The 27,821-nt window shown below is 37.6% G+C and overlaps 1 protein-coding gene across 1 annotated transcript in view; it reads right to left on the bottom strand.

Moving 5' to 3' along the window:
* The window catches only part of GPR158 (G protein-coupled receptor 158), a 342,097-nt gene that overhangs the window by 38,169 nt on the left and 276,107 nt on the right, over nt 1–27,821 (bottom strand). The window contains exon 6 of the mRNA XM_082385766.1: nt 1,481–1,590. Coding sequence (XP_082241892.1) covers nt 1,481–1,590 — 110 coding nt within the window. The remainder of the gene's footprint in view (nt 1–1,480; nt 1,591–27,821) is intronic.

Here is a 27,821-nt window from a genome sequence, read left to right as displayed (position 1 = left end):
GCTAGACTCATAGGGAGAGAGATCATTCTCAAGTCTCAAGAGGCCACCCATTCTTTTGGGAATTCCAGAAGTCTTACTGTCCATTATAGGCTGTCAATGATTTCTCATTTCCTTTAGCAAGCACCAGCTGAAAAACAGTTATCATATAAGGAATGGAAACTGGAAAGTACTTAAAGAACAGGACACAAGAGCAAAGTGTGCTGTGATGTGGAAAGAATAAAGTGAGCATCAGAAAGACCATTAGAGATTAGTCTAATCGTTTCTTTTTGTAGTAAATAGAGGACTATGATTTCCTAGGCTAAACTGAGATTTAAACTGGACCTCCTGAAGTCCAGTCCAATAAACTTTGTACTATATGACATATATAAGAAAGGATCTTGAGAGTTAAAGACATTTACACTTGTTCCAAAAAGATAATCTGGAGCATTCCGAGTTATTAAAATAAGTACAAAAAAATAGTAAAAGAAATGGAGATGCTTGTGTAATGGAGAGTATAATGATCACATTTCAAGAAAGGGTGAAGGGGTGGCATTTAAAGACAAATATAACACATATTATGGCATCTAAGATAAACTGTTTTATGAGTCATATCAAGATACATTTATTGAGAAATACTTATGGTCAAATTAGCATGAAAATATGAATGGCTTACTGTGACTATTAAAACAGCTTTAAAGCTGATCAGCGTAAAAGGTTTCCTCTATAGAACTACAGTGTTATCCTGCAGGAGAAATTTATATTTTATCTCCTATGCTCTTTGGCACCACTACGCTGAGAAAACTTGGAAAGAGGAGGCAAGGGAAGGCCCTGGAATCATTTCCAGCTATCCCCAGCCTTTCTGGATAGGTAATTTATTTTATTGCCTCTTTCTTCCTAGTATTTATCATATACTTCTTAAAAGTAGGTGATTTTGAAACTAAAGTATAAGAGAATTTACAGTGTTCTCCAATTTATAAGGTTGATAATCACTGGAGCCTACTGGTTAAGGAGGGAAACCAAGAATACTATTTTTTGGAAATTCATCCAAAGAATATCAGTGGGATTACCCTGGGGCGTGGAACTCAGGAATGGAGGACAATAGCTTTTGTCAGCTAAGCATATTGCTGAATTCTACTATACAGGATTCTTTGGTAGCTCTGGACTTGGATTATTATTTCAGCTGTATTGTCTTTGTATTTCTTCCTGTTCTTAGCTAGTAAATACTGTTTCACATTCATTCTAAATTTATTTTTTATTCAGAATTAACCTTTCCATAACCAATGGCACAGTCTATTAAAGCATGTTGTTCAAATTCAATTGTATTAAAGACTTTCCTAGAGTATCCTAAAGATATTGTCTTAAAAAGGAAAAATATATATCATCTTCCTATCTAAATTTCTGAAATTTAACCATTTAAGTGGCTGACTGAGCTGGCAATTACATGCTAAGCCAAACACTTTGATCCTCCCATGGGAATGAAAACTAATAAAACATAATATACCTGTGAAGCTTGAGAGTGACAGTTCCATAAACAGTAGCAAAACCGAGAAGACGGACCCATCTTAGGAGAATACAGCGAAATGTGCTTGGCTCAAAGTACAAAATAACAACCTGTGGGATGAGAAGAGAAAGAAAGAGACCTTCAGGATCAGTTGATGACCCACAGATTAAAATCAGTATTTCACAGTCTGATGTTTAATACTATGAATTTTGACATGAGAACGTATTTATTTGAATAAAACTCTAAAATATTATTTTGATCATTCTTTGTCCAAAACAAAGAATTATAGAGTCTCCTTATTGTTTTCATATCAGATCTAAAGTCTTTAATTCTAGCTTTCAGGAGTTTCTAGCAATTGCCTCTAAATTTTTGGTATGTCCAAGCTTCACTCTCCTTTACTTCCCCAGATGGGCTAGCCAGGCGAGCTTCCACTGCCTTTCTCAGCTGGAGCCGCACCTATTCCTGCGCCACACTTCCGGCAATACCTCTCCCCTGTCTGAAATATCCTAAGAGGAGTATCCTGTACTGCACCCCATCCCCCCATCATCTATCACTCTGTGTTTATTACCTCACTTAGTACTTGGCTCCATTACTTCACTAGCTCCTCGCTTCTCACTCCAGAGTTTTCATTCAACAAATATTAATTAAGCATTTATCATGAGCCAGGCAATATACTAGATGCTATGGGTACAAAGGCCAATAAGAAAGGGTAGAAAGCCATATAAAGAAGAAATTGGAGGCTTCCCTGGTGGCGCAGTGGTTAAGAATCCGCCCGCCAATGCAGGGGACACGGGTTCAAGCCCTGGTCCGGGAAGATCCCACATGCCGTGGAGCAACTAAGCCCGTGCACCACAGCGACTGAGTCTGCACTCTAGAGCCCGCGAGCCACAACTACTGAGCTCGTGTGCCACAACTACTGAAGTCCGTGCACCTAGAACCCGTGCTCCACAAGAGAAGCCACCACAATGGGAAGCCTACGTACCGCAATGAAGAGCAGCCCCCGCTCACCACAACTAGAGAAAGCCCGCATGCAGCAGTGAAGACCCAACGCAGCCAAAAATAAAATAAAATAAATAAATTTTTAAAATATAAATAAATAAAGAAAGAAAGAAGAAATTGCATCAAAGCAGTATAGGTGCTGTGATAAACATCTGTGCAGGTTCCATGGGACACAAAGGAACAAGTGGCCCACTCTGGGGGATGGTCAAAGGTCCTGTGAAAGCACAGTATGCACGACCTTTCGTCTGCTACCGCGTGGTTTTGAGCAAGCCCTCATTGAATAGGAAATGGTTTGGACCTGCTAAAGGATTAGCGCTGTTGAAAAATGTGGCCTTGCCCTCTCCTGCTGGAGCAGCTGGCCTGAACTTACTCTGCTGAGCACAAGGTCACTGTAACAGACGAGTGTGCCCACTCCTAAAATCTCAAGTGTCATTTTGGTTTTTCATCCCAAAGATGTGAATACTGGAAAACAGAAAGCATAGCTGGGGGAGATGGGGTGGGTGCTGACAGTTTCTTGCTGGTATCTGACAAGTGGAGCCCCACTCTCCAGCCGTACCAAGCATGACATTACCTGTAACTCTCTGCTGGCATCTCTCTAATATTTCTACTATATAAAAGTATTAAATTAAGCATTGACAAGACCATTATGATTAAATTCTCAAGGACTGGGGAAAAGACTGGCCAAAAGTGTCAGGAAGAAATGAGAAGAAGGTAAAAAACAGACGTGGACAGGAGATAATGTTCCTTTGTGTGTATATAGTACTTGTCCTTAATTTTCTAATTCACTAAGTCTATGCTGAAGATAGAGATAAAGATTTGATTTCAGAATTTAATCTACCAGGAAACTGCATCCAAAACTTGATATAAAACCTTTGTTTTATTTTCTATTTTCACAAAACAAGTTAAAATTCTGTAACTTTGTATTCTAAGTTTTAGCTCGTAAGTTTTAGACATAGTTCCTATGCACTAGGGTCCAGTGGTTATTATGAGTTCTGCAAAGTAAGCTGTACTGTTTACTAAGGAATCGGAGCTCAAGGAAGAAGGGAAAACTTATGGGAAAGAAAAATAGAGAAAACTTGATATAAGATTAAGGGATTAGGGAAGCATAAGTGTTCCTTCTCATGGCAGAGAGAAATGATAGATTAGAAACTAGAGAGATAGGACCCTAAAGTCTAGAATATATAAAATCTCAAATATTTCCACTAGAAATGGCTTTAGAGATTATTCCAGCACAGTGGATTCCTGGGGGCTGCAAAAGCCTGAGACTCATTGCAAACTTTTCTATTTCACAACAAGCAACAACTAAGAGAATGAATAAGCAAAGGTGAACAACTACACTACAGACGTCTGCATGATTTTTTTATTTTGAAAGAAAGAATTGCTCTTGAACTGTTTGGGAACTATTGATATAGCTTCAAACTTTTATTTCACAGATAAAGAATCTGAGAACTTGTTACTGTAAGTGAAAGATTGAGTCGGTCAGAAATAAATGAAAGAATAACAATTTTTTTCAACTTCCCTGGATGAGGTATAAGTTTAAAAAGTAATAGAAAATGAAACTCCAGTGAACTTAATAAAACATATTAGAAATAGTTCAGCAAATAGTGAAGTAGAACTCTCAATTTTGCAGTGTGGTGGTGGAGAATACAGTCTCTGAATCCAGTCTCCCTGGTCCAATCCTGGCTCTATTCTTTATTAGTTGTATGACTTTGACAGACATTGCCTTGCTATGCCTCAGTTTTCCCATTTGTAAAATGAACACAACAATAATACTTGCAGATGGGACTGTTCTGAAGTTTCAGTGCGATACACATAGTGTCTGCTACAGTGAGTATTCAGTAAGTATTGGCTAATATTATTATGAGAGTTGATTTATGAATGCTTTGTTCTAAAAGTTACCCCTGCAATGCAGTATAATTGCACCTCATGAATTCAATGAATTCTTTACTAATGCTTCTAGCCACTCCTTTTGAATTCCTATAATCACTTTTGGACTGTATATTTTTTCTACCTTATATTATAGTTATCTGTAGGGGTCTCTCCCTGAATCAAATGTAAAATCCGGTGTGCTTTACATTTATATGTAAAATATTTGCTCAGTGATCCATTTTAGTTAATTTAATAAATACAGTATTATCTTCAAAACAAACTATTTGAAAAGTCCCATTAGGGTTCACTGGTCTTTGTGACTCTAACTTACACATTCACTATTTATTTACTTTGTGTGAGGCAGTAAGGGATTTAGAAGCCATAAAAGTAAATCCGATGCAGATTAGGTCCTCAAGTTATCATTTAGAAGAGTGGATGTTACAAGTAAATGATAAAAATACTGGTATGATCATACCACATATTTATCCAGCATTATTGCTAGACACTAAATTATACATTTTTGTATTACTGGCACATTTAATCCTCACAATACCTTATGAAGTAGGGACTTTTATTTTATAGAAGAGAAATGAGGCACAGAGATTTAAGTGATATGCTCAGGGCCACACAGCTAGGAAGTGTCAGATCTGGGATCTGAATCCAGGTGGTTTGGTTCCAGAGTTCATGCTCATAAGAGCTGCACTGGCTTGCCTCTCCAAATAGTTATACCATGTGGGGAGATGACAAATGCCATAATACCATGAATTGCACCATATTGAGGATTCAGAGAAAACGGAAATTTCTCTCAGTGGAAACAAGCAAAGTTATCCCGGGAGGCTGGACAACTGAGAGCACATGAAGGAGGAGTGGGTTTAAGTATGGAAGCAAAGAGGAAAGAGGGGGCCTGAGACAGAGCCATGGTTGTGGGGATGCTTCAGAGTGTGGAGTGTACAGACAGACACAGCGGGAAGACATCCAGGGGAGTGTAGAATATCAAGCTTCAAAACAGAGACGCGGCCAGTTCACTGTAAACTGTGAATAACAGGGTGAGGAATTCAGATTTTATTCCAAGAGCAGACATGCCATTAAACTTTGAGTTGAGATCAGAAGTGTGTTCCAGAAAGTTACTCTGGTAGGAGCATGCAAGAAGACTGGTTGCCCATGGAAGGAGAAGACACTGAAGGTGAGAAGACCAGTTGGAAAAAAGAAAAACAATCCCAATCCATCATCTTTCCCACCAGCCTTTTCCCTCTTCTTATATCTTATTCCACCATTCCTCTTTCCTCCAGCTCCCGAACGGCAGCTAGGGTGGTGTTTCTGACACCTCACTCTCCTGCCTAGAACCTTTCACTGGCTCCCACGAAAAAGTCAAAATTACTCGAGCTGGTTGTCAGCAGCCTGCCTTTACTAAATCATTGCTTTTCCTCCACCCAAGCCCTCCAATCCTTGCATATGCTGTCCCTTCTCACTGGACGTTCCTTACACAGCCCCACAGTCTCACCTGTACCTGGCTTACTCCTGTTCACCCGCAGGCCTCAGCCTGAATATCCCTTCCTCTAGGAGGACGAAGCCTTGCCTGTGGTTTAGGACACTGTCCCTGCTTTATGGCAGCACTGGACCCATGGCACCATGTTGGATTGTAGGCGCTGTGACAGCCATGTTTATCGTGTTCACTTCTGTAACACTGGCACTAGCAGAGTCCTGGCACACAGGAAATGTCCAGATATATTTGTTGAATGAAAGAAAAAATAAAGCTATAGGAAAAAGGTAAAGAAAGATGTAACAAATACAGTGAGAATGGGAATTCAGTCACGTATGGGAATAGAGGAAAAGATGATGCTGAATGAAGAAAACTGAGCAACTGATTATTTGTTGAGGCAAAAGAGAATAAAGTGTCAAAGATAATGTAAAGATTTTAAGCCTGGATGACTGGGAGGATGATTGTGTTTGAAAAGAAACAGATAAAAGAAAAAGATGCATAAGTTGAAAAAATTATGTTACCTCTGCTTAAAACTCTCCCCACTCCCACCTTGTCCTTCACGTCTCAGGTCAGGGCTGGCATCCACGATGCGCCCCAGCACCCCCAGACCAAGTCAGGTTTCCATCTCGCTTGCACAGTATTGTATTGAATTCTGAGCTTTCCTTCATCACACTCGTCAAATCTATTTTGATATAATTATTTCTGTAATTCTCTTTTTTAATGTGTCTTACTAGCATGTAAGACACGAGGGCAGGGATTGTAACTGCCTTATTCATGATTGCATGCCTATTCTCTAGTACTGTACGTTGTAATAGGAGGTAACCCAATGTGGAAGGAATGAGATTAAAAAAGGAAGGGAGGGAGAGAGGAGAGAGGAAGTGAAGAAGGAGAAAAGACAGTAAGTTCATTTTTGGATATATGGAGTGTAAGTTTCCTGTAAGACATTCCATTCAGATCTAGCTTTGTATTAGTTAATATAATCTGTAATGAGAAAAAAACAAAAACAAGGCTAAGATGTTTCAATGTTTTTCACATCCCTATATTTAACCTTTTCTTGTTATATATAATGTATATAAATGTATAACAAATTATTGTAAAATAAATACCTCCTCCCAAATCCCAAGTTAATAGCAAATTTCATCACAGACCTTGGTAGGAGAAGAAATGAAGAAAAACTAAGCCACTGAGCTGAAGATTTATGAATGATGCTGCTAATACTAAGAGCTGTCATTTTTCTGTACAAATGACAACAATAGCTGCTCATGCCCACCCGCTGATCACTGTACTAGACACATTACTTATATTTAAGGTCCAAGATATACTTTATTATCCCCATTTTAAACATAGAGACTTTATTTTAATGGGGTTCACTGATTTGCCTATGGTTATCAAAATAGGAAACCCATAAAAAAAATTCCTTTACTGGAAGAGCTGCCTAAGGTGTATTTTCAAAGTACATATTTCAAGGGAAAACTTTTCCCGTTTTCTTTCCAATACTAGAGGCTAATGATAGATATAAAGATATTTTATTTAATGTGTGAGAAGCAGGATATAAGCGAACCATCTACGGACCAAAGAACATGCACAACTGCTGGGCGAATAAGCACAGTGTATAAACTGTTAGGGTTAGGAGGGTGGGGTGAGAGAAAAAGAGACATTCGGGGCTAGCAAGAGAAAACGGGTCACAGCAAAACCACCGGTTTTCTTTTACCTTTAATATTGCCTCTTGGGAACTCACTATACTCTGCCTAGAGGTTTGTTTCCCCCAATCTCATTGAGAGGAAGCCTTCAGTGTGAAGGTCTAAGGTGGATGTACCCCTATGGGCATTTTAACAACTTGGCCCTTCAACACTGGAAGTTTCTTCAGTTGCTTACAAAATTCAACCAGCTGATCTTAGTGGTGGGATGCTCTAGGCATTGTGATTTTTAAAAGTATTGCTGTTTTGGAAACACCCTTCCAAGCATTCCCCTCATTCCAAACAAATCTGCACAGATTATCCACCCATTTCATCAAATGTGATTTTTTAAGCTAGTTTTGAAGTCAGCTTGATTGCTTATACCTTTTGGATACTGAACACAATGAATGAGGAAGAAAAGAGAATCACAGAGAAAAGACTATTAGTCTTTTCAAATATGTACAAAATAGAAGAATGTTTTAAAATAATTTTCCTTTGCAAATATAGACACAACACCAGAGGTAGAAAATTGACCTCTGCTATGTTTGCTCAGAAGGTACAAGGCCTGGTGCTTCTGGAAGAATAATGTTTAGAAGGTGGAACCGTCGGCAGTCAGCACAGTCTGGTGCTTTACCCAAAGCTCTGACACTGAAAGATGTGAAGCACCTGTTTTAGGCCTGATATTTTAAGGATCTGAGCAAGTTTCCTAATGGTGTTGGACACAGCAGTTCTACTTTCCTAATTGACTCGTCAAGTGTTACTTGCTTCAGTTCAGTGAAACTGGCTGTGAATTAAACCACTTTTATAGGTGAAGAAGGTGTTACATGCGTTGGGGTTTCTGTTGGTGTGTGTGAACAGTTTTATTTATAAAATAAGATTCCTGGGTAACGGAAGCACAGGGACAGATGCCGGTGGTGAGACTTTTGTTGATGAAGTTGCCCTTTGATAAGGATTTGAGGGACCCCTGGGGCTTTAAGGACTTTCTCTACTGCATCTACAATTTCCTTCTATTCCATACAAGGAAAAGTCCTGCTAGTCAAATATTTTCCAGGCCCACTCATCCCTCTTAAGTTTACTGTGCTTCCAACACTCCTTATTGAACAAGGGAGAATGAAGCTTATATCTCATCGTGATGGAGGACAGTCCACAAAAGTAATACTTGGAAATACCTAGTGTTAAAACCTAGTACTTAATCTACCCAGGTTTGCTATCTTTTGAACTAGGAGGCTGGAAATGAATCATTTAGGCAGGACTAAGTATATTAAAGCACTTTTATACGTGACTTGCTTTAAAAATAAGTAGATTCAAAGTCCTTGAATGTATTCTAAATTATTTTTTCTATATTTGGCAAGACATATGGTTCCATCCACAGGAAATTTATTTAGGGTGAAAATGCATGTCCTGTAAATGTTTAACTAAATATCTAAAGTTGGATTCAAACTACAAAAAATAGAAAAATACTTAATACAAATTACTACACACATGAAGGGGTCTATGGGTGTGATTAAGACTTTACACAACCATGGTCTAAAACTTATTACTTTGCACTTGGCTCCTATTATTCCAAAGCAACAAAAAAGGGATAAATTAATAGACTAAAAATATAAAATACATAACTTAAAAATTTTATTAATACATACAAAGAACATTTTGGGGTTATTGTGACAGATGAGATATGCCACAGCCCCTCTAAAATTCCCAATGTAATACTCCTAAAAAAAAAAAAAAAAAAAAGAAATTAAAGGGTGACAGATCTAAAAACTAAAGGCAAAGATGACAAGATCCCACAGTCTCAGGAGTGAGTCTACTCACTGCTTGGTATAGACAGCATAGAGCTAAGAAGCACTTTTTAAATAAAACACCACATGCCTCATTCCCTGGACCAGAGTAAGATCTGAAGGCCCAAAGGTAACAGAAAAAGATTTTCATTCACACTCCTTGTCAGGCTCTAGCTCTGAGACCCACAGGCTTTTACTAAACAAAACAAACACATTTGAAAACTTCCGGTCGTGCCCTAACCATTCAGGAACTCTTCATCAGCCAGTCCTGGGGTCTTCCAGTTCATCACCACCCCTCCCCCATCAGCTCCTCTCTTCTCCATCACCACCCCTCCCCCATCAGCTCCTCTCTTCTCCGTCCATTCACAGGTTAGAACTCCCAGGATGCAGCACTCAGAAATGTAATGCTCAGCTCCCCACGGAAAAGCGGAAAGACGCGGCAAGGTGGAGAGAAGGGCACAAAGAAGATGCAGCTAGAAAGTACAGGGAGCTTCCCTAGTCTGTCTTCCCATTGCTCCACAAGAAAAGGCACTTGGTGGAAATACCCTATCCTAACAAACAATAACTGTAGAAACAAATGACTCTTTTTGTTTTAAACTTTTATAACCTCAGTTTATGTGTTCAAAAGAAATCATGTTTTGGTCAAGAATAAATTATGGTACATGACTTATGACAGAAGATTATACCATCCTTAATAATCGTGCTCTGAAAAATATTAATGAATACAGGAACTCTCTCAGGATTTATGTTACGTGAAAAAACAAGGAGTGCATAAAATACGTTCACAGTATGATATTGGTTATGCTTAAAATATATTTGTATACATGAATATATATATGTTCACATATATATACACACATAAGTAAAAGTATACCTATTACCTGCTTATTATTCTTAATTTAACATCCTTAATTTATTCCAGAAAACAGGGCATAAAGGGGATACACATAAAAGCCAACAGGAAAATGTATTGTTCTGTTTGTTCCTATTAAGAAGTCCAGCTAAAAATTATACTTTCTATAATCATCAAAAAAGCAAAACAAACAAAAAAAGAAACAAAAAATCTGAAGCTATGGTTTTGCTTCCTATTTTCTCTTGCAATGCTCTCATGAGCAAACTGCATGTTCCTCTGAGAGAAAAACACATTAGTGAGCACAGTGGTGAGATTATGACCAAAGCATCATAGCTAACTTTTTTTTTGATTTTGTTTTGTTACTATGAAAAAATTCATATTTCTAAAATGGGCATAAATTCTTGTTAGGCTTCAGTTCAAAACCTTACTGTAAATATGTATTAAGCAAGGATGATTTTGAATAAATATAAATGTATATACATGTGTGTATATGTCAATATATATATAGTTATATATATATATCTCTCTCTCACAAAGTTAATGGTCTTGACAATGATTCTCTGCTTTCAGTATTATGTATGCATGTACTTCCTAGTATTTAAATTATTTCTATAATTAGAAAAAAAGGTTAGTTTAAATAAGAAACCATCCTAATATCTGCTACAGGGACTCAGTAAATAGTAAGACAGCATGGGATAACTGAATCTTTTAGTTTAATCCATGCAGATAGCAGGAGCATAAAATTAAACCTTCTGGGTCCTCTCCTAAAATGTGACTATAAGAAAGATGCAGTTTCTCTATGAGCTAATAAATTGGCAGAGAGGTAAAAAATACATCTCTTCAGAAATGGACAAGTTCAGAAACAAATGAGCTCTGAATATGATCAGTGATTTAATGATTCTGGGTTTTTTTTCTTTTTTGTATAATGGACAAAAATAGTACAAGAGTCGGTAAATAGAATAGTAACGAAAGGCCATTAGCAACTGGGAGAGTTTACTTAATTCAGAATAAAAATATTTGTAACATGTATCTTAGAAATTTTTGCTGTGACTGCTGTCAGAATGATACACCTGCTTCAAAATATATATGCCATATGTATATGGCAGGAGAAGAGATTTGATAAGATAAAAAAATTTAAAAGGAAATTTAAAAATTTCATTTGTCAAATAGTGCAAATATATGAGTTGCCTACAAGTCAGGTGGAGGGAGATGGCAGCCTGGTGCAAAGGATCAAAAGAGAGATTTGGAGTTAGCTGTCTTAAGGGCAAGTCTGGGCTCTACCACTAATTAGACACATGACCTGGGACAAGTATCAATACCTTAAGTTCAGCGGGCCTCAGTTTCCTCAGCAGTTAAATGAAAATAATGCAAACTCCTATAGTATTTATGGAAGCACTTAATAAACCACAGATAAATGGAGAAATGTCAGTTTTATTCTTAACATAGGCAAATTACTTTTTATATTTTTCACATTTGAATCAACAATCTATTTAGTCCTCTTATACATTTATCTTCAAATGAAAAGAAGCTTCTGAATACTGTCACGTCAGAATGGAATATATAGGGAAAGGAGAGAAACAGAGAAGGCAAACTGAGTGTCCTGAGTGTGCAGTGACAGAGCTATTAGTATGATGGTAAAAGCAGGGGAAGCCAGGTGTATTAATCACCTATTCCTACATCACTAATTACTACAAACTTAGTGGCTTAAAAAACATCTATTATCTCATGGTATCTGTGGGTCAGCAATCTAGGCTTTGCCAGTCTCAGAGTCTCTCCTGAGATTGCAACAAAAGTACTGCTCAGGGCTGGGGTCTCATCTGAAGGCTCAGCTGGGAAAGGATACACTTCCAAGCTCATGTGGTTGTTGACAGGATTTGGTTCCTTGAAGGATGAGGAAACCGAGGCCCTGAGTCTTTGCGGGTTGTTGGTTGAAGGCCACTCTCAGTTCCTTGCCATGGGGACCTCTCAACACAGCAACTTTCTTCATCAAAGCCCGAAAGAGAGTCTGCTAGCAAGATGGAAGTCATAATCTTCTGTAACCTCACTGCGGAAGTGACATGCTCTCAATGTCGATGTGTTTTATTAATTAGAAACAGGGTGGTCAAAGGGAGGGGATTGAACAGGCTGTGAATACCAGGAGGCAGGGATCGCTGGGGCCACCTTAGAAGCTATCTACCACCAAAGGAGACCCTACTTTGAAATCATCAAAAATGCTACTATCTACCTGTGTTCAAAGCAAATGATATAAGAAGAGTATAGAACAAAAAGCCATTAAATACCCAGGGCATGCATTTAGAGAAAGAATAATGTGAAAAATAATTTTAAAGAAGACATTTTTAAAAGATGAAAAGAAATCTACCGAGTCTGCCTTCTCCAGCGGAGTCTAACTCATCATCAAGTTCATAATTCTGAGATTATCGCACATGGCTCATGACTAGATGCTGCTGAGAAAAGACTTTTTTGGTTGTAATATTTTTAAACAATAAGAAAAACATGATATGGTCACAGTGCACTGGGAGAAATAATTTGGATCTTTTCAAGTATTTATATCTATGTTTAAATTGTGACTAACAAAGAATGAAGACTTTCATGTTCAACCTGGCAGATTGAACATGTTTATGTCTGTTACTTCTGGAAACTCTAGTTAATGACTGTAAAACTCTGAAGGCCAAAGAGAGTATGAGTAACAATGACAACAGATGATAGCTATCAACAAAATTCTGGAAGATGGAAAGCAGATGGCAATGTATAACCAGATGAAGAAGTCAAAGAAAGAGGAAACCTGCACCCGAGAGGGAAGCCACTCAGAGGTCTGTCTGTCATCTTTTAGGAGGGAGCTGGACAATAATAAAAATAACAGCATCTAATGAGTGCCTGCGATACTCCAATTACTTTTAAAGTGTCTTACACCGAACAACTTACTTGTTCCTTACCACAATCCTTTCAGGCAGGCATTAGTATACCCACTTTACCTGTGGGAAACCTGAGGCACAGAAAAGTTAAGGAATTTGTACAAGGTCACACAGCCAATAAGTGGCAGAGCTGGGGTTTAAACTGAGCCTGAGTCTGGAGCCCAAGTTATCACTATGTGTTACTGTCTGCTCTGCCATTACGTAGGAAAGATAGAGTAATCAGGTAAGGACAGTGGTCTTTGATGGAGGCTGAATGTCGTCGAATGCCTGGTGCCCTAGGACTCTGACCAGCTTATTCATGGTGGTAAACAAGGAGGGCTTAAATTGAATAATGTTGTTTATAGGGTAAAAATAATCTTCAAATAAAAAGAAATGAAAGTTATAACTAAAGATAAAAGAATGTAGTTAACAAATGGGGAAATGAATGCTAAAAAACTAAACTGGGGTAATTCATGAAGAGAAATTGTGAAAGGAAAGAGTGACATCCCAGAGTTTGAACCACTGAGTCAGAGAGAAAGTACAGCCATAATCATGGGAAAAAATGGAAACCAGAAACCAAATCAGCAGTCTTCAACATTAGAATCACCTATGGTGGTGTGAAAACATATGAAAGCCCAGGTTTCCCTTCTGAAAACTTTGATTCAGCAGTTCCAGGGCACAGCCTGAATAATTTGCTTTTTTAAAATGCTCTGCAGGTGGTTTTAACTTAGCAAGGGTTAAGAGCTGCTGATAACCATTTACAGCCCAGCAGCAAGCCACACATGGACCTGGGATAACCACAGCTCAGACCAAGACCGGGAAGGGTGAGGAAAGCGTCCAATACCTAATAAAATGCAGTAAGAATTCTATTTCTAGAAAAATGCTCTACATATACATGCATACAAAATATGCAAAGATGTATGTCCAGGAATATTCACTAAAGCATTGTGTGTAACAGAAAAACAACGAAAACATTCTCCACCCAGAGGGAACGGTTTAAGTCTGTAATTCATGTTACATCCATACAAAATGCACAACAGTAAACTTTAAAATAATAAATGGATCTGATTCTGTTGCTGTAAAAACATCTTTAAGAGAAACTGTAAATGAAAAAAAGTTGCATAGTAAGACCAGACACTATCAAACTCTTAGAGGAAAACATAGGCAGAACATTCTATGACATACATCACAGCAAGATTCTTTTTGACCCAGCTCCCAGAGAAATGGAAATAAGAACACAAATAAACAAATGGGACCTAATGAAACTTAAAAGCTTTTGCACAGCAAAGGAAACCATAAACAAGACCAAAAGACAACCATCAGAATGGGAGAAAATATTTGCAAATGAAGCAACTGACAAAGGATTAATCTCCAAGATTTACAAGCAGCTCATGCAGCTCAATAACAAAAAAACGAACAACCCAATCCAAAAATGGGCAGAAGACCTAAATAGACATTTCTCCAAAGAAGATATACAGATGGCCAACAGACACATGAAAGAATGCTCAACATCATTAATCATTAGAGAAATGCAAATCAAAACTACAATGAGATATCATCTCACACCGGTCAGAATGGCCATCATCAAAAAATCTAGAAACAATAAATGCTGGAGAGGGTGTGGAGGAAAGGGAACTCTCTTGCACTGTTGGTGGGAATGTAAATTGATACAGCCACTATGGAGAACAGTATGGAGGTTCCTTAAAAAACTACAAATAGAACTACCATACGATCCAGCAATCCCACTACTGGGCATATACCCTGAGAAAACCATAGGTCAAAAAGAGTCTTGTACCAAAATGTTCATTGCAGCTCTATTTACAATAGCCAGGACATGGAAGCAACCTAAATGTCCATCGACAGATGAATGGATAAAGAAGATGTGGCACATATATACAATGGAATATTACTCAGCCATAAAAAGAAATGAAATGGAGGTATTTGTAATGAGGTGGATGGAGTTAGAGTCTGTCATACAGAGTGAAGTAAGTCAGAAAGAGAAAAACAAATACAGTATGCTAACACATATATACGGAATCTAAGGGGAAAAAAAGCCATGAAGAACCTAGTGGCAAGACGGGAATAAAGACACAGACCTACTAGAGAATGGACTTGAGGATATGGGGAGGGGGTGGGGTGAGATGTGACAGGGTGAGAGAGTGTCATGGACATATATATACACTACCAAATGTAAAATAGGTAGCTAGTGGGAAGCAGCCGCATAGCACAGGGAGATCAGCTCGGTGCTTTGTGACCACCTAGAGGGGTGGGATGGGGAGGGTGGGAGGGAGGGAGATGCAAGAGGGAAGAGATATGGGAACATATTGTATATGTATAACTGATTCACTTTGTTATAAAGCAGAAGGTAACACACCATTGTAAGGCAATTATACTTCAATAAAGATGTTTAAAAAAAAAAAAAAAGAAAAAAAAAAAAAAAGTTGCATAAACAGTATTAAAATATGATTCTGTTTGTATATACATAAAAAAGGAACGTCTGGCTGCACACTCAATGGCCTATTAAGACTATTTACCGTTGGGTAGCCTAGCCAGCTTGGCGGCTGAGGAGGTAGGGAAGGAGAGGGGGATTTTTACTTTTTAACATATCTTTTGGTAATAGTTGACATTTTTTTAAAATAATGAGAATATATTACTTTTGTAATAAAGGAATAAAAAAATGCAGGAAAAGATTCTTAACTCATTCATTGTAATCACTATAAATGCCTGGCTCTTAATGGGGTCTGGAGGTTTGTTTCTAAGTACTGGGGATCTGAGAGCAAAATGGAGAAGGTACCATATGTGATATCTATGAATTGGCATTATATGGAGGTAGCAAGATACAGAAAAATGACCTCAGAGAAACCGGAGGATCTTAAGAACCCCAGACCTCAATAAAGAAACAAAGATGCAACAGAGTGCACAGAAAAAGAGTTGAAGTACAGTATTTTGAGAAGAAAGGAGAAAAAATGGTGAAAAGACACAATATATAATAAGATGATTAAAAACAAAAGCTTTTTTAAAGCCGAGAAGAAAATACACAAAATGCTTGTTCGGTGTGTTATTTCCTGGTCCTAAGGCGGCCCCCTAGCCCTTGGCCAAGGCCCATCTGTCTACCTGAGCTTTGTTGGTCATCCTTTCCCTTGAGACTTTTGCATCCACCATTCACTGGAAAAAACTGTCTCTCTGTTCAGAGTCTGAAGATTCTTTCCAATTTGTTGAAGAAAGTGTGCAGAACATATAAAATAACAGGTCCTATAAACCACACTTAAAGTCTAAAAAAGTAATTATTCAAGCTACAGTCACAAGCCACGCTTGGGATTGGTCAGTCACATCTCCCTCTGTGGGGAAGTCACCAGTGCCGGTACTAATTCTCAATGCCCTGGGCAGAAAGAAGCATGGATTTCTTGAGAGGCAGAGGAATATAGGGGAAAGATTTTAGCATTTGTATACATAAAGGGAATGCTCTGCTACTTACTAACTGCATGACCTTGAGCAGCTCATTCTGACCATCTCCTTCCTCATCTGGAACGCTGAGTTAATAACCCCTTCTCTCCCTCCCAGGATGGGAAAAATGTATGTGAAAGCACTATATCAACTAGAGTGGTATAATTATTTCTCCTACACTTATTCCTTCAGGATTGATGCAAAATCCTTTTTCTTTCTGTTTAAAGTGAGCATCAGGTGATTACACCTGATCTTTATAAATTCTCTCTAGATGGCAAATCAACATAAACATCAAATTGCTATGATAAGGGAACTGCTTTACCAGCCCGATTCAGTCTGAGTCATCCACTGCCTCGCTCCTCTGGGAGAAGAGACATTCGTATTACTCAGTTCCAAATAAAGGGCTGAAAATAAAAATCTAAGTTTAACTGTAGGTTACCATAAAAGCTCTTCAAGAATTTGTCAGTAAGCATTACCCAATGGATTTCTCAATATATTTTTAATCCTCCTCCTATTCACTTTCCTGTTCTGCAGTGGTCTGTTTAACATATAACCATCACCGATAATAAAAAATGAATCTGTACGTGTAATTGTCACTGTTTATTGCATACTCGATTATCTATTTTCCTGAATGCAGATGCTTAGAAGGTTCAGTGACTTGGCCAAGATGACATAGTTTAAACACATCAAAGGTGGAATTACTCTAAATTGTCAACATTTTCAAAGAATGTCCTTTTTTTTTTTAACATCTTTATTGGAGTATAATTGCTTTACAATGGTGTGTTAGTTTCTGCTTTATAACAAAGTGAATCAGCTTTACATATAAATATATCCCCATATCTCCTCCCTCTTGTGTCTCCCTCCCACCCTACCTATCCCACCCCTCTAGGTGGTCACAAAGCACCGAGCTGCTCTCCCTGTGCTATGTGGCTGCTTCCCACTAGCTATCTATTTTACATTTGGTAGTATATGTAAGTCCATGCCACTCTCTCACTTCGTCCCAGCTTACCCTTCCCCCTCCCTGTGTCCTCAAGTCCATTCTCTACATCTGCATCTTTGTTCCTGTCCTGCCCCTAGGTTCATCAGAACGACTTTTTTTTTTTAGATTCCATATATATGTGTTAGCATACAGTATTTATTTTTCTCTTTCTGACTTACTTCACTCTGTATGACAGTCTCTACATCCATCCACCTCACTACAAATAACTCAATTTCGTTTCTTTTTATGGCTGAGTAATATTCCATTGTATATTTGTGCCACATCTTCTTTTTTTTTTAAACATCTTTATTGAAGTATAATTGCCTTACAATGGTGTGTTAGCTTCTGCTTTATAACAAAGTGAATCAGTTATACATATACAATATGTTCCCATTTCTCTTCCCTCTTGCATCTCCCTCCCTCCCACCCTCCCCATCCCACCCCTCTAGGTGGTCACAAAGCACCGAGCTGATCTCCCTGTGCTATGCGGCTGCTTCCCACTAGCTATCTATTTTACGTTTGGTAGTGTATATATGTCCATGACACTCTCTTACCCTGTCACATCTCACCCCACCCCCTCCCCATATCCTCAAGTCCATTCTCTAGTAGGTCTGTGTCTTTATTCCCGTCTTCCCACTAGGTTCTTCATGTGTGCCACATCTTCTTTATCCATTCATCTGTTGATGGACACTTAGGTTGCTTCCATGTCCTGGCTATTGTAAATAGAGCTGCAGTGAACATTGTGGTACATGACTCTTTTTGAATTATGGTTTTCTCAGGGTATATGCCCAGTAGTGGGATTGCTGGGTCGTATGGTAGTTCTATTTTTAGTTTTTTAAAGAACCTCCATACTGTTCTCCATAGTGGCTGTATCAATTCACATTCCCACCAACAGTGCAAGAGGGTTCCCTTTTCTCCACACCCTCTCCAGCATTTATTGTTTGTAGATTTTTTGATGATGGCCATTCTGACAGGTGTGAGGTGATACCTCATTGTAGTTTTGATTTGCACTTCTCTAATGATTAGTGATGTTGAGCATTCTTTCACGTGTCTGTTGGCAATCTGTATATCTTCTTTGGAGAAACGTCTGTTTAGGTCTTCTGCCCATTTTTGTATTGGGCTGTTTTTTTGATATTGAACTGCATGAGCTGCTTGTAAATTCTGGAGATTAATTCTTTGTCAGTTGCTTCATTTGCAAATATTTTCTCCCATTCTGAGGGTTGTCTTTTCATCTTGTTCATGGTTTCCTTTGCTGTGCAAAAGCTTTTAAGTTTCATTAGGTCCCATTTGTTTATTTTTGTTTTTATTTCCATTATTCTAGGAGGTGGGTCAAAAAGGATCTTGCTGTGATTTATGTCATAGAGTTTTCTGCCTATGTTTTCCTCTAAGAGTTTTATAGTGTCTGGCCTTACATTTAGGTCTTTAATCCATTTTGAGTTTATTTTTGTGTATGGTGTCAGGGAGTGTTCTAATTTCATTCTTTTACGTGTGGCTGTCCAGTTTTCCCAGCACCACTTATTGAAGAGGCTGTCTTTTCTCCATTGTATATTCTTGCCTCCTTTATCAAAAATAAGGTGACCAGATGTGCATGGGTTTATCTCTGGGCTTTCTATTCCCTCTTCTTTTTAATGGAAAGCTGTCTGGTATCCAAAGTTGCATTTCCTTATTGGTAAAAGTCAAGTTACTAACTGCCTCACAACCTAAGTACTTTGAAGTCAGTGTTCTTCGGGTAATTCTGCTTCTACGTGTAGACACAGGCCTTCTCTGAAATTCCTGCCGTGTTCTGCCCCCTGCTCCACCGTTGTCTCTACGAGACCTGAACTCTAAGGTCTTTCCCACGCACAGAACCTTCTTCCGTCCACTCCTGCCATTCATTGTCCTCTGCAGTTCCATGCACCCTAACTTCACAATTCCTCGACTTCCTCTACTCCTTTGCCTTCCTCAGACTAGAGGAAATCTACATGGCCGTGTCCTGGATCATGTGGAAAGTGGGTATCACCTGGAAAAGCTGTCTTTTGAACCATATGCCAGAGGCTCAAGGCCACGGAAATAAAGGTGTTTCGAGGAATACTACTTGCTTGCTACCTTGAGAACGTCTTTATCTTGGTGAATAGAAGTTATACTCCATATTCTGCTACAGGTTTTCCATCCAAAATATAAATCTGCCTAGAAACCACTCTTGGTTTCCTGTTTTTCATTAAATAAAGATTACATTGCTTACAATGGCATACAAAATCCCTTCTTCTATGTCCCCACCATCCTTTATTTGTCCTCTCTTCCAATGCCATCTACATCTATCCATATTCTAGCCACATAGATTTTTGCAGACCTAAACAAGCACAGACTTTCATAACTCCATGCCTGTATTTGTGCCATTAATCTTAGAATATTCCTTTCCCAGCAACCTCCCTAATTGTTACTCCAGAGAGCAAATATTTACTTCTTTCTGTAGCCTCTTCTGTATTCCATAGGTAGCAGTCCCCTTCTCTGTGTTCACAGAGCCTTTTTTCCTTTATTACAGAACATATTACATTGCATTGCAATACCATTTGTACACTATATCTCCTCCACTGGGCATTATGTTCCATTTATGCTAATTGAATGAATGAATGAAAGTGGTTTTCATTTAGGAATCATTAGCTACAAATTCAGCTACCTTCTTAAGTTTAACAAACTAAATGCATTAAGATAAACTCAGAAGCATGATAACAAGTCACAAAGAAAAGGAGGAGCTCTTGGAATAACCTTTGATAAGAGTCACTGAATAAGATGTGCCACTAAGTTCTCATAAGGCAAGTATAACTAGGATGTGTCACAAATAGTTTAATTTTAAAGGCACTAATAAAAAGATAATTTAAAAACATTTTTCTTACTGGTTGTCACAGTGCCTAAAATAGCTACCATTAGAATCACTTTTTATATCTTCAAAAAATCCCTAGTGAAATTTATCTGAAAGGATTAGAGTGATGACAACTAACTGAAAGCCACTTAGGATAGAATAAGTTCTAGAAATCATAGGTGCAGGACAGGGAAGTTTTGATGGAAAGGAGAAGGAAAGAAACTATTCAGGACATGGTCTACTGCTCAGATTGGGAGAGTTCAGTGAGGCAGCCTCCAGGATACCAGAGAGAGCTGGTGCCGAGGTTGGAAAGGCTTTGGTACTGATGCTAGAAGAGGTGCTGAAAAGGAGAGGCGCAGACCTCGGGCCTGTTTCCTGCTGCTTCTTGTAAAGATGTTTTCTCTCTCCAGGAGTGTTGTCACATCAGAATTCCTTAATTTATGCAAGACCTTAAACAGGCCTTTAGTCTGCATTTATTTTCTCGCATATGTGCTTATTTATCTGGATAACTGAGGAGCACTGTTTATTGGATATATTTTTAACCTTTCCTGCCTGGTGCTGACTCACTAGCAGTAGCAGCTCTCGCTGCAGCCTCGTGTCTGCAGAGAGGAGCGGTGAGGGCACGTAGCTGCCGAGGCCTCAGAGGGCTGTCAGATGGGCCTCCTGCACGTCCGCAGTGTCTAGACAGGTTCTAAGTTCTGTGGATTCTCATCTGCAACAATATTTCATGACTATTGGTCAGTTTGGGCTGTTCTTGAACTTCACAGAAATGGAATCATTGAGTGTATATTCTCCTGTGAGACTGAATGACTATCACATTCTCGGTGCAGTAGCCAGCTTCATGTTGGCATGAGAGTGCTTTTAGCCTCTGACTTAATCTGTGAAAGAAATAAAGGAGAGGCCCTTTCTCTTGTGTGTGTTATGCTTGTTGTTTATGGCTTTTAAAATTTGTCTCAGGCATGCTTCTGCCCTGTTTTGAGCTTACCTTTTGTCTTTTTTGGAAGCCACAATTCAACCCGTTACACCGTGGACTCACCATCGCTAACCCCTCCAGCCCCAGGGTGGGGACTGCTGCACTGGAATGAACTGATTTTTTTCCCTTAATTTAAGCACCTCTACTTTTATTTCTAGGAACTAAAAAATAAAAGGAAAAGACATCTGTTTGCTCTTTGAAAAAATAATAGAGATAGATTAAGTTAGAAATATAAGATGTATTTTTATACCAAATATAAAATATAGAAATTGCCCATGTATTGGGAAAGCCTTTTGAATTTTCAAAACATCTTCACATTATCTCATTTTAGAAGCTACACAGTTACAGATCCACTTTGGCTCAGGAGAGGGAGAACCCCTCAGAGGCATGAGGAGAGAATGTGTACCCAGACCTCTAGCTGCCATCCAATCTCCTGACTCTCCCCCTGCAACCTAAACATATTAAGGGTTGAGGAACAAAAGACACTGATCCCGTGTGAGTGGGATGAAACAAGAATTTTTTTGTGGTGTCACACTAAAGCAGTTAGGTAAGAAGGGCCAGTAGGGTTTTTTGTTTGTTTAGCTCAAACTGATGGGAAAGTAAGACAAAAAATATATGCAAACTACTGTTGCTCACTTGCCAGTTATTGGAAAGAGAGGAGCGAGAAAAAAAAAACACACAACAGGAAGAACAGGGCAGATCTGGGATGCAGGACCAAGGTCTCATACAAAACAGAGGGAAGTCAAGGAAAGAAAAAGATCAACCTCCCCACTCCCGGCACCTCCACTGGCAGGAACGCAGGTTGTTTTAACAGTGGCTATTCACTGGAGCAGTCACCAGGCCAACACGTAAGGCTCCTGTGTTCCCTTTAACCTTATCTCAACCTTCACAACATAGCTGCTGAGGTGTTCATGTGTTTCACCACAATTTGTTGGCATCGTTTTGTGTTAGTTACCCTTCCTTTACGCTTTTACTTTCTACTTGGACGAACCAGTATAATAACCCATTATAAGTGAAGGCAATGCCTGAGTAGCCATGGCAACCTCCAGGACAGCCCCCCCACCCACCCCTCCCAGTAACCCAAGGCTTCCCGAAGACGTCTTTTGATGAGCAAAGGTTTTTACTTTCATGAATTCCAAATTATCCACTTTTTCTTTCATGTTCACTGATTTGTGTGTCCTCCCCTGCCCCTTCCCCACCCTCCTGACATATTTATCCAGTTGCTTTAGCACCATCTGTTGAAAAGACTTTACTTTTCATGTTGAATTACCTCGAAGCCTTTGTAAAAAAATCAATTGACCTTCTGTGTGTGGATCTATTTTTGGCTACTTTATTTTGTCTGATTGATCTATTTATCTATCCTTTGTCCAATTAACACTGTATTGTGTCCTGTATGTAGCTTTAGAGTAACTCTTGAAATCTGATAGTATAAGACCTCCAGCTTTGTTCTTCCTACATATTGATCTGGCTAGTCTAGATCCTTTGCTTATCCATATAAATTTTAGAATCAACTTGTTAATTTCTACAAGAAAAGCCTGTTGGAGTTTTGATTACAATTGCAATGGTTCTACAGAACAAGTGGAAGAAAATCGACACTATTTAATTCACGAACATGGTACATGCCTCCGTTTATTAGATTTTATTTATTTTCTTTTAGTGATACTTTGTAGTTTTTCAGTGTAGATGTCCTGCACACTTTTTGACACATTTATTTCTAGGTGATTAGCGCTTTTAGATGCCACAGCAAATATAATTAAAATTTTTTCATTTTTCAGTTGTTTCCTACTATCTATAAAACAATTGATTTTTGTATAGACTTTGTATCCTACAAGTTTGCCAAATTCACTTATTCATTATAGTTTTGTACATTTCTTCAGATTGTCTATTGTAAATAAGTATGTTGTCTATGAATAAAAACCATATTGCTACTTCCTTTTCATTTTGTACCCTTTCCTTTCTTTTTCTTGCCTTGTTACAACTAGCCAGGACTCCCAGTATGATGTTGAATGGTATTGGCTTGAACGGATATCCATGCCTTGTTCCTGATCTTAAGGAAAAAGTGTATATTTCACTATTAAGTATGGTTTTAGATAGATGTCCTTTATCATACTGAGAAAGAGCTCTTCTATTTTTTTTTTTTCTGAGAGCTTTTATTATACATACGTGTTGAATTTTGTCAGATGCTTTTTCTGCATCATTTGGGATGGTCATATGAATTTTCTCCTTTACCCTGTTAATGTGGTGAATTATATTATTTGATATTTTAAAAACGTATTAACCTAATTTTGAATTTGTGAGATAAACACCACTTGGCCACAATGTATTATCACTTTTACCTATTTCGAGATCCAATTTGCTAATATTTTGTTAGGGAATTTTGAATATACATTCATGAGGGTTATTTTTTATGTATTTGTAATATCCTTGTCAGGTTTTGGTATCAGGGTATGTTAGCCTCATACTATGAGTTGGGAAGTATTCTCTCATTATCTGAAACAGTTGCTTAAGACTGACATTCTTTCCTCCTTAAATGTGTGATAGAAATGGCTAGTAAAGACATTTTGGCCTATCATTTTCTTTCTGAGAGGTTTTTATTATTACAAATTTAATATATTTAATATGAATATGCCTTTTCAGATTTTCTATTTCGTCTTCTGTCAATTTCGGTAAGTCATATTATTCAAAGCATTTCTCTGTTTCATCTAAGTTTTAGAATTAGTTGGCAGAAAGTTTTATTGTATTCTTGTTGTTATCCTTTTAACGCCTGCAGAATCTTTGGTGATATTTTCTTTTTTATTCCTAAAATCTTAAATTTGTGCGTTCTTTTCTTTTTGTTCTTGATTGGTTTTGCTAGGGGCTTGTCAAATTTAGTACTTTTAAAAATAAAATTCTAGCCTTTGGTTTTATTAGATTTGTCTATTGTTTGTCTGTTTTCTATTTACTAGATTCTTATTTTTATTATTCCCTTTCTCCTACTTATTTTGGGCTTAATTTATTCTTTCTGTAGATTTGTAAAGTGGAAGCACAGCCATATTTTTTTCTAACATTAGCATTTAATTATATAAATGTCCTTAAAGCACTGCTTTGGCTGCATCTCAGTAATTTTGATATCTTGTATTTTTATTATCATTCACTTTGAAATATTTTCTCATTTCCATTGTGATTTTCTTATTTTACAAACTGGTTGTTTAGATATTGTTTAATTTCCAATTATTTGGGGCCTTTAGAGTTAACATATTATTTATTACTAACTTAACTCAACTGAAGTCACAGAATGTATTTCAGATATCTCCATTTAAAAAAATGTATTGAGTTTTTTTGGCTATCTTGAGGAACACTGCATATGTACTTTGAAAGAATGTGTATTCTTCCATTGTTGGGTGTAGTGTATATAAATAGCAAGGTCAAGTGTTTTCAAATCTTTTACAGTATAACTGATTTTTTTGGTATGGTTGTGTAATTTTATCAAGACAGGGTGTATAAATCTTCGATTTAATTGTGAATTCATTTCACTATCCTTTTAGCTTTCTATTTTTTTGCTTTATTTATTTTGAAGTTGGTATTACATGCATACATATTTAGGATTGTCATGCCTTCCTGATGAATTAACAGCTTTATCATTATGGTAAAATGTACCACTCCAGTTTTCTTAGGCTTAGTATATCCTTTTCAAGCATTTAAGTTTTATCCTATCTACTTAAAGTACATCTTTTGGAGACAGCATATAGTTGGGCCTTGCTTTTTTATAAGTGCAGCAATTTTTACCCAGGTGCTACCCAGTCTGTGCGTAAGCTGCCACAGCCTTTACTCTCTCTGCATGCCTCTGCATCAGCCTTATCTCACCTGGTTCCGAGAAAGTAGTTTCTTGTTTTGCTTGGCACCTGTCCAACTCTTCCTGGGTAACCCGGTGAATTTCTCTACCATTCAGTGGGCTGTAGCCACACCTTCTACAACAAGGTCTGAATTCCTGCCTCGGGGACAGAGCACTTTTCCAAGTTTGTCCTTCCTTGGGTACTTTCCCTCAGCCCTAGGAGGCCATTTAGCGTTCTCTTTATATCTTTATAGCTACTCCACTGTCATGGTTTAATAACTCTTTGTATTGAACTTCCACCGTTCAAATTACTGTATAGTTTCTCTCCGGATTAGACTCAGACTGGTTCATGAAAGGATCCCTCCTTTTCACAATTTATCCCCTCAATTTCCAACTTCTCTAGCAAAATTGAACTCCATCCTCCAACACTTCCAGACACTTAGACTGCAGCTTTTTGCTTGAGCTACAGCTCCACACACTACATAAACAGCAGAGCACCCTCAGGGGGAAAGTCAAATAATATGGAACCCATCCAGTGCAGTTCTGTTATCCAAAGGTTAAATTCCTTCTAGTTTCTGCCTCCTTTGGGTAATTTTCCATTACCTTCAAACAGTTTTGTTTTTGTATGTTGCCCAGAATTTCTAATTATTATCTGTTGGAAGGTTAGTTCAACATAAGCTACTCTGTTATTATTGGAACCAGAATTGCTGTGTAACTTTTGTAAACAACTTTAGTACAATATAATTCACACATCATAACATACATTCATTTAAAGTGTCCAATTCGATGGTTCTTTATTCTATTCACAGAGTTGTACAACCATTACCACAATCAATTTTTGAACATTTTCACCACCCGAGAAAGAAACCTCATACCAATTAGCAGTCATTCCCCATTCCTCCTCTGTCCCTAGTCATAGGCAACCACTAATCTATTTTTTGTCTCTATATATTTGCCCATTCTGGACAATTCATAATGGTATCATGCAACATGTGGTCTTTTGTAACTGCCTTCTTTGATTTAGCACAATGTTTTCAAGGTTCACCCACATTGTAGCATACGTCATATTTCATCCCTTTTTATTGATAATATTCCATTGAATGGATATACCACATTGTTTATACATTCATCAGCTAATAGACATTTGGGTTGTTTCCACTTTTTGGCTATTATAAATAATGCTGTGAACATTCACAAACAAGTTTTTTTGTGAATGGTAAACTTATGTTTAACACTTTGAGGAAATTCCAAACTGTTTTAGAACATGGCTGCATTATTTTAGGTTCCACCAACAATATGTGAGGCTTCCAATTTCTCCATATCCTTGCCAATACTTGTTATTGCCTATCTTTTTCATATAGTTATCCTAGTGGTTGTGAAGTGGTATTTTATAATTTTTGGTTTGCACTTCCCTAATGATTCATGATGTTGAGCCTCTTTTCATGTTCTTATTGGTCATTTGTATATCTTCTCTGGAAAAATGTCTACTCAGATCTTTTGCCCATTTTAAAATTGGGTTATCTGTCTTTTTATCATTGAATTGTAAGAGTTCATTAAATATTCTAGATACAAGTCCCTTATTAGATTTATAATTTGCAAATATTTTCTCCCATTCTGTTTTTTTCTTTTTACTTTCTTGATGGTATCATTTGTAGCACAAAGTTTTTTATTTTGATGCAGTCCAGCTTATCTATTTTATCTTGTGGTTTGGTATCATATACAAGAAACTATTGCCTAACCCAAAGTCATGAAGATTTATATCTACGTTTCCTTTTAAGAGTTTTACAGTTTTAACTCTTCCATTTAGGTGTCTGATCCATTTTGAGTTAATTTTTGTATATGGAGTGAGATAAGGATCCGACTCCATTACTCTGCATGTGGATATCCAGCTTTTCTAACACCATTTGTTGAAAAAACTATTCTTTCCCTCACTGAATTGTCTTCATATGCTTATAAAAAAATAAGCTGACCATAAATATAAGGATTTACATTTGGACTTTAAATTTTATTCCATTGATCTGTCCATTGATTGATCCTTATGCCAGTACTTTTTGCAGTATATCTTAATTCCTGCAGCTTTGTAGTAAGTCTGGAAACTAGGAAGTGTGAATCCTCAAACTTTGTTTTTCTTTTTAACATTGTTTTGAATATTCTGGGCCTCCTGTACTGTCATACAAATTTCAGGATCAGTTTGGGAAATTCAGCAAAAAGATAGATAGCGTTTTTACAGAGATTGCATTGAATCTGTAGATCAGTTTGACATCTTAATAATATTGTTTTCCAATCCATGAATTCCATTTATGTAGGTCTCTTTAAAATCTCTTTAAATCTCTTTTATAGTTTTCACTGTATATGTCTTGCACATTTTTGTTAAATTTATTCATAAATACTTTATTCTTTTTTGATGCTCTTTTAATGGAATTGTTTTATTAATTTCATTTTGGGATTGTTCATTGCTAATAGGGAAATTAAGTTGATTCTATATATTGATTTTTATCCTGCATCTTTGCTGAACTTGTTTATTAGTTCTAATAGTTTTATTGTGGATTGCTTAGGATTTTCTCTATCCAGGATCATGTCATATGGAAATAGAGATATTTTTACTTCTTCCTTTCCAAACTGGATGCCTTTTATTTCATTTTCTTGCCTAACTGCTCTGGCTAGTGCCTCTAATACAATGTTGAATAGAAGTGGTAACAGTAGACGTTGTTGTCTTGTTCCTGATCTTAAGGGATTATTCTATAGATGT

This window comes from Balaenoptera borealis (assembly GCF_965194805.1).
Source record: "Balaenoptera borealis genome assembly, chromosome: 3".
NCBI classification, from domain to species: domain Eukaryota; kingdom Metazoa; phylum Chordata; class Mammalia; order Artiodactyla; family Balaenopteridae; genus Balaenoptera; species Balaenoptera borealis.
This window is presented reverse-complemented; position numbering and strand designations above follow the sequence as displayed.